Source organism: Benincasa hispida, chromosome 9 (genome assembly GCF_027475165.1).
Source record: "Benincasa hispida cultivar pf3 chromosome 9, pf3_genome.v1.1, whole genome shotgun sequence".
Taxonomy (NCBI): Eukaryota; Viridiplantae; Streptophyta; class Magnoliopsida; order Cucurbitales; family Cucurbitaceae; genus Benincasa; species Benincasa hispida.
The window spans coordinates 10,953,553-10,960,795 of record NC_143486.1 but is presented as its reverse complement, the minus strand read 5'-3'; the positions used below and the strand labels follow the sequence as shown (position 1 = coordinate 10,960,795).

General features: G+C 34.0%; 2 protein-coding genes across 3 annotated transcripts; one reads left to right on the top strand and one right to left on the bottom strand.

Annotated features, from left to right (window-relative positions):
* Nucleotides 1-506: 506 nt before the first annotated feature.
* LOC120084531 (zinc finger protein 3-like) lies at nucleotides 507-2,079 on the top strand. Its single transcript, XM_039040321.2, has one exon. The coding sequence runs from the start codon at nucleotides 680-682 to the stop codon at nucleotides 1,424-1,426; it is 747 nt and encodes a 248-aa protein (XP_038896249.1). The 5' UTR covers nucleotides 507-679; the 3' UTR covers nucleotides 1,427-2,079.
* An 859-nt stretch (nucleotides 2,080-2,938) lies between these two features.
* LOC120085199 (Mitochondrial glycoprotein family protein) lies at nucleotides 2,939-5,295 on the bottom strand. 2 transcript variants are annotated; one of them, XM_039041090.2, is made up of 4 exons: nucleotides 4,879-5,270; nucleotides 4,510-4,677; nucleotides 3,460-3,788; nucleotides 2,939-3,273 (listed from the first exon to the last, which is right to left on the bottom strand). In XM_039041090.2, exons 1-4 carry the CDS (start codon nucleotides 5,155-5,157, stop codon nucleotides 3,111-3,113), a joined length of 939 nt encoding a protein of 312 aa, XP_038897018.1. In that variant the 5' UTR covers nucleotides 5,158-5,270; the 3' UTR covers nucleotides 2,939-3,110. The 2 variants fall into 2 exon arrangements, with proteins under 2 accessions (XP_038897018.1, XP_038897019.1); XM_039041091.2 differs by lacking the exon at nucleotides 4,510-4,677 and having other exon boundaries at nucleotides 4,879-5,295.
* Nucleotides 5,296-7,243: the final 1,948 nt, after the last annotated feature.

Below are 7,243 nucleotides of genomic sequence, written 5' to 3'. Positions count from 1 at the left end.
GTTGATAGTACATGTATTATACCAGTTGAGCTATGCTTATTTTAGCAAGTATAAGAATTTAATAGATACAACTTTATAAGTTTAAAACTTATCAAAAGGCATGCTAACATGCTTCAATATCTTTTTGATATATATACTTAGTATAATAAACGTGGAATGGTATGTAGATTTGAAATTTCGACCTTAATTAAGAGGAATTCATGTCAATTTGAGTTATTCTTATGTTGACATAAAATTTAATTTATTTTAGGTGTTTGTAAGTTTGTAAAATTTGTCAACATAACTCGACGGTTAGTTCAATAGTAATTCCATAAGAAAAAATGTCACATTCGTCAAGATCATCTTTAAGTCATAATAATTAAAGGATCAAAATACATGGACCAAATAAATACCACCGTTCTAAATTTTTTTCATACCATCTCATACATTTTTGTTTCTTGGCGATCCCCACAGCTGCTAAAATTAAAGGAGCAGACACTATAGACTGAGATCTTAAAGGATGCTGTGATCATGAAATATTACTAAAATCCTTTTCAATAAGATTGTAAGTCATATCATGACATTATAATTACTACAGTTCATCACTGTAACTAAGCTCTTTTTCTCTATATATATAGTCAATTGCCAAATATTATCACCTAAGAAAGGTAAATTTACTCACAAAATTCTACAACCCTCCATGAGTCTTCCTGCAAAATCAGAGCTACAAACTACCAGCATCAACTCATTAGTAGATGAACTTCCATGGCTGCAAGATCCAAGTGACTCAAAAGACACAAGCCCTGAACTTGTTTCCCTCGATTTAAAGCTCTCGAATAAGGATTTGGGTGGGAGTTTGATGCCAGAAGAACTGAACCTTGTTGACTCTTTTGATGCTGATAATTTACCAAATGACAGATCTTACCAAGGTGTAGAAGAAGCAGCGGCTAAGCCTCGAGTTTTCTCGTGCAATTATTGCCCGAGGAAGTTCTTTAGTTCCCAGGCACTTGGAGGCCACCAAAATGCTCATAGTCGAGAGAGAAAAATAGCTAAAACAGGCAATAAATTGGTTACCAATTCAACTGGGAGCAAATACTCGAGTGTGCCTTCTCTGCCTCTGCAAGGCTTCAATGGATCAGTTGGAATTCAAGCACGTTCACTGATTCACAAACCTTTTTCACATTCACCTTTTTTTGGTTCCTTGCATCCTTTTCAGCTTGAGGTCTGGAGCAGGCAGTCTCTTTACACCCAAGTGGCAGCTGGCCAATGGCCCTCGCCAGAGAATTATCTGTCGGGGACCTCACCGGTACCGCCATCAAGTAGCGGAGCAGCATGTTGTGATGCTGGTCGGACGCTGTCGTTAAATAGTGACTCATTCTCGGATTCAAACTGTACTCATAATGAACTGCACGAGCTAGACTGTTTAGACTTGTCTTTAAGGCTGTAATTCTATGATGGACCAAAAGTTTTCCTCCCGCGGCTGCTTTCTTCCCCTTTTCTTCATTTTACTTAAATTACCACACATGTAAATTCCTGCTTTCCTCCTTTTAGAAAATAATATGTGGCCTGTAGCGTTCCCTCTTCCCTGTATTATTTGAGAAATCCATTTCAGCTATATAATAAGTATTAGTTAAACGATTATAGTCGAGAGTTGCCAAAAGTCTAAAGTGAACATTATGAATTTTAAGTACCAAACTAAAAGAAACCATGCTATACACATCATTGTCTCTCTACCAACTATTTACATATCGGAGGTTATAATGATGTGGATTAAACTTTATTAATGCTCTTTCGATTACAAAGCATCCAACACATTTCCAAAATTTTCAATGGTTGGATTACATTAGATCAAACCCAAATCAAATGCAATGTAACATATACTAATAAGAGGATACAAACAAAGAACATCTAATTTGATACTAACAATGGTGAAAGAGAGTTTAGCTCAATGATAATTGATATAACCTTTCTTCCTAAATGTTAAAGATTCGATCCCCCAATATCCCAGTAGTTGTACTCAAACACACAAAAAGGGGGAAAAAATTGGGGTCAAAGTCATAAAAGGTCCCCTTGCTTCTTGTCTTTCTTGAGATTTTAGTTTACATCTTTACAAAATGAGATTTAAGGTATATTTGAAAAGATTTTCAATGCGCTTTAAAGGTGATTTTAAGCAATCAGAAGGTCATTTCAAACGAACTCTTAGTATTATTTTTCTAGTGATTCGTAGACATGTAAACCAAGATAATAGGAATGGTCAATCAACTTGACTCTTGTTCCATGTTTGACATAGACAGTTACACACACTTGTGCCCATGAAAGAGACTGTTTAAATGAAAAAGGAAGACCCACCGGCAGGTGAAATAACAGATCATCTCTATTGAAATCAAACAAGTTTATGTGGCACAAGATCCCCAAGTGTCCTACCCACAATAATCAATCATTTTCCATATAAGATTGTTGACAAGTCATTTTCTTGATTTCATACCTTGGATACTTTTCAGTCGATCAATCCACTGGGAAAGTTCAGATCCAGTCGATAATAAAAACTTGGTATTTTATTGGTCAGCAAATACCGTATCTCGGAGAATATAATGGAACATAAACTGGAATCTCGTAGTAAAGCACAATCATTATCATTAAAATCCCATACTGCAAGGACTTCCAAAATAAAGCAGGGAAATGCCACAATGTCTTGAAAATGACTTGGGAAGGCATGGACTTTACCTCATCAGTTGGGTTGTCCATTCATTGAGTATTCATTGCTCTCCTTTTTTTCTAGTAAAACCATCAAATTTATGAGTAGGTGAAAGACTAAAATGGCGGTAGTTTCTGCATGAAGATATGATTTTAATTAGTAAAAGGATTTGAGTGCTTCTCCTAACTGGAGAGAGATGTCACATCATCATTTAAGCGCTATATCCCCAAGCTGCTAAGTTTGAATGACGAGGAAACCAATAAGTGCTAAGCAATTTAAGACACACCAACTTCATTCTCCTTAATTTTGTGTACAATACTACTTCGTATACTGGATAGTTCAATACATGAGGGTCAATTTTACATACTAAAAATAGATATTAATAACCCCAGCAGCAGAACTATTCTCGGTTGAAAATACTGCAGAAACAATTATTTCAATTAGTTTCAATGAATGCTTTTACGGTTTCCATCCATCTAATGAACTCGGTTTTATCCTTGTTCTTCATATATTTGTGCAAGAAAACAGCTAGCTGATCGTCCACCCCCCTAACTTCAAGATATTCGTAGAGTGAGTTTTGCAAGTCATCATCCAATTCCCTGTGTACAAACATAATGGTCTCAGAAAACAGGAAGAAGTTGAGATTTAATAATTGAGGCAAGAAGATAATAGTAAAATAAGAATGATATGTCACCGACATCATATGCAAGTAATTATTTGTTCATACTATTCATCATACTTAGAATCAGAAATATGGATATTATTGAGGGCCTTGGAAATCATACTTGAATTCAGGACCAGCATAGGGCTGAGCTGGCATCATTTCACCTCGACGTAAGAAAAGCCTGTCAATCTCTAGACTATCTGGCCAAGCTGAGCACATAATCTCCAAAACTTCACTGCCACCTCCTTTAGTTATGTTGACAATAGTGGTAATGTGAAGAATCACATCTTCCCCAGAACTATTGCCTCCTGAATTTGGAGCTGGAATAGATCGATCAAACATTGTCACTTCAATTTTTATATTCTCATTCTCCCCATACTCTCTTTCCAATCTGATCCACTGCTCGCCTGGCCTTCCATCAACAGTAAACGCCCCAAATTTTGTAACAGGCTGAAAATAAGAAGAGATCTCAAAATTAAAAGTACAAAACTAGGAGTTCGTATCGAGATATTATTAAATTTAACATAATCCATTAGCTTAAGCTTTTCAATTCGATATAAGTGGTATTACAAACTCCGGTAATGTCATTTATTTCTCCAATTAAAATCAATAAATATTTGTTGGACTGGTGCAATTTTTCAACTCACAATTGAGGAAAAGTGTCAAAGATATATGGGATTACATTGGTCCTAATTTTTCAATTTAAGCTTTTGGGGGTTTGATTGTGTTAAATCAACGAATGACTCAAAAGCTTAAATTGAAAATTTTAATTATATCAACACTCCCCCTCATTTGATTGTGTTAAACCAACAATTGATTCAAAAGCAAATTGAAAATTTTAATTATATCAATACTCCCCTCATTTGTAGGCTTGAACTAAGTAGAAGAGCCAACAAGTGAAATTCAATATTAATTGGGAAAAAAATAACATTATAAGATTTGAAAAAAAGACCTCATGTTAAATCACCGAATGACACAAAAGCTTTGGATGGGTTATGATAAATTTAATTGTGATTTAACCATTTGAAAGAAGCATCGAAATAACGACATTTGAATATTTAATCCCAAATGCCCATTATTCACTTGCACAGTTACTTATGAAAATAAGATTGATCTCACGACCACGAAACCAAATAAAAGTACAAGACCACAAGTTCTGCTCAATAATCACCTCCATTCCCAGAAATGTTAGTAGTTCAAGGCAAGCACGATGGTGCAGATTATTCAATCCAAATTCATCTTCTACAAAATAGCAATTCCCCTCGAACACCCCGGTAGAACAGCCCACTAAAACGCAACGATGCTCGATTTTGTAATCGTTCGTGAAAATTTTCGCATGCTTTAAGACGAAAGACGGAGGGCAGAACCCATCCATACGTGCAATTAGGAATCTCAAGAAACTCTTCCAAGCTAATAACAGGGCTACAATACAAACATTAAAGAACTACGAAAACCCAACAGACACTAGAATGAACTTTTTTTACAGCTTCTTACATTTCATATTTCTTTCCGCGGCAGATAGAAGAACAGAGAAACAAACCTGGTAGGGAGGAGAACGATCAAGTTCATATCGGATTTCGTTACGGAGAAGTCTGAGAATGTTGCCTTCGAAAGCGGATCTGCGCATGTCGGATATGTAAGGGCGGGTCTTGAAGAAAACGTAGGGGTTTTCAGGAGGGAATGTGATGGGATTTTGAAGGTTCGATTGCGAAATTAGTGCTTTGTGAGAATAAGAATAATAATAATAAGAAGAAGAAGAAGAGGAGGAAGAAGAAGAAAACTGAAGGCATTTTCTCCATGGTCGAATCAGTCGTGCCATTTGCTGCGATGAATTTGAATTGGGGAAGACGAAGAAGAAACAGTTTCTCTGGTTTAGGGTTTAAGCACCCGCTCGCGCCTTTTGTGCTTTTTTTTTTTTCCTCGAAACTATCCCAATAACATTGTAATATCTGCCCCACTTTTTTTTTTATTAAAAATATAATAGGAGTGTTCAAAAAATCCGACTCAAATCGTATGATTTAATTTGGGTTTGTGTTCAAATAAATAAAAATTTTGTAGATTGGATTGGTTTATAGGTTTATCTAATATAACTCACACCAATCTAAACTTTAAAATATGTTTTTTTTTTTTAACTTATAACACAATTATTTATATATATTGATTTTAATTTTATTTTTCAATATTTTATTCTTCAATAACTCTTAAAAATACTTTCTTTGAACTTTATAAAGAAAATTTTCCATTATATAAATTGAAACTGAATTATTAATCTTAATTCAATATATAAAAATAATTAAATTAGATTTTTACATATTTACGTTTTGCTTTTTTTAGAACACAATTTTAAATAAATGACCTGACTAGCCCGAACCAACCCAACTCAAATATTTCATGGATGGGTTGGGTTGGGTTCCTTCTTTAATAAGGGTTATTTTGGTTAAAGAAATTTGCAATCCGAACAATTGGGATGGATCTAAAATGTCTTTCAACCCAACCCACAAACATCCCTAAAATATAGTAATGGAGTTTTTTTTTTTTTTTTTTTTCCTTTTTAGTATAATAATAGGGGATTTGAACTATAGACCTTGTGATTCATAACAATTTCATATGTCGAGTTATGTTCACTTCGAATGATAATGGAAAGATCTAACATTCGACCTTAAATAATTAAAGCATGTCAATAATTGTTGGCCATATTTTTTTTAATCTTTTACTCATAAATTTTTTAATATTTAGTTTAATTACAAGTTTTGTCTTTGAATGTTCGATTTGTATCAAATAAGTCTATGAACTTTAAAACTCATGTAATAGATCTCTAAACAATTTTGTATTTAGTAGGTTAAATGTATAATAGATTCATATACTTTCAATTTTGTTTTTAACAATTCCTTAACATGTTTAATTTTTCAACATGTGAATGATTTTGGACCACATGACATAATCGATATAAATAGGAACAGAAGTGATATGACAAAGAAAATAACAAAATTCAGGTTAAAAGTAGCATCGTAGGACCAAAACGAGCTTAAGGGAGAGGGTTGTTTGGGCCTTGGCCCAAGTCAATATGCTTGCCCTCAAGACCGAGGTCAAGCCTAACAAAAATGCCTAAGGGGGATGTGTGATCCAAGGATATTGTGTCCTAGGACCAAAATGGGCCTAAGTGGAGGTGCTCGGCCTTGGCCCAGCCTAGCAGAATGGCTAATGAGGTATGCCTTCGTATGCCTCAACACGAGGAGATAATAGGTTAATGTAGCTCTTCAAACTCTATGGAAGATAACCTAAGTCATATATTCTTATAAATATATAATTATGATTCCAGATAGAGGAAGTCAATTCTCACTCTCAATTTCTAAAACTTCCACACTTTTTCACTCTTTGCCCTCTGGTTTAAGCATCAATATATTTGTGGCAAGCATCCATCAGTGTGTAAGTTTCTTTTATTTTGCATGTCATGTTTTTCTCTCCTCTAAAGAAATTCATCGTTGTTGTTATGTGAAGGTCAAACTCTTTTCCTCATCTATTTGGGCATTAACCGTATCTATTAGACATAAATTTTTAAGTCCCGTTTGGTAACCATTTTGTTTTTTGTTTTTATTTTTTAAAATTAGGCTTATGGATCCTACTTTCACCCCAAATTTCTTTATCTACTTTCCACCAATGGTTTAAAAAACCAAGCTAAATTTTGAGAACTAAAAAAGTTGCTTTTGTTTTTGGAATTTGTCTAAGAATTCAACTATTATACTTAAAATTGATGCAAATCATGATAAGAAATGTAAATTATATAGACTTAATTTAAAAAAAAAAAAAACAAAAAAATAAAATGGTTACTAAACGGGATCTTAGTTTTAGGCATGATTAGCTTGTGAATTTTTTTTTTAACTTATGAAGGACATTATGAATGCAAA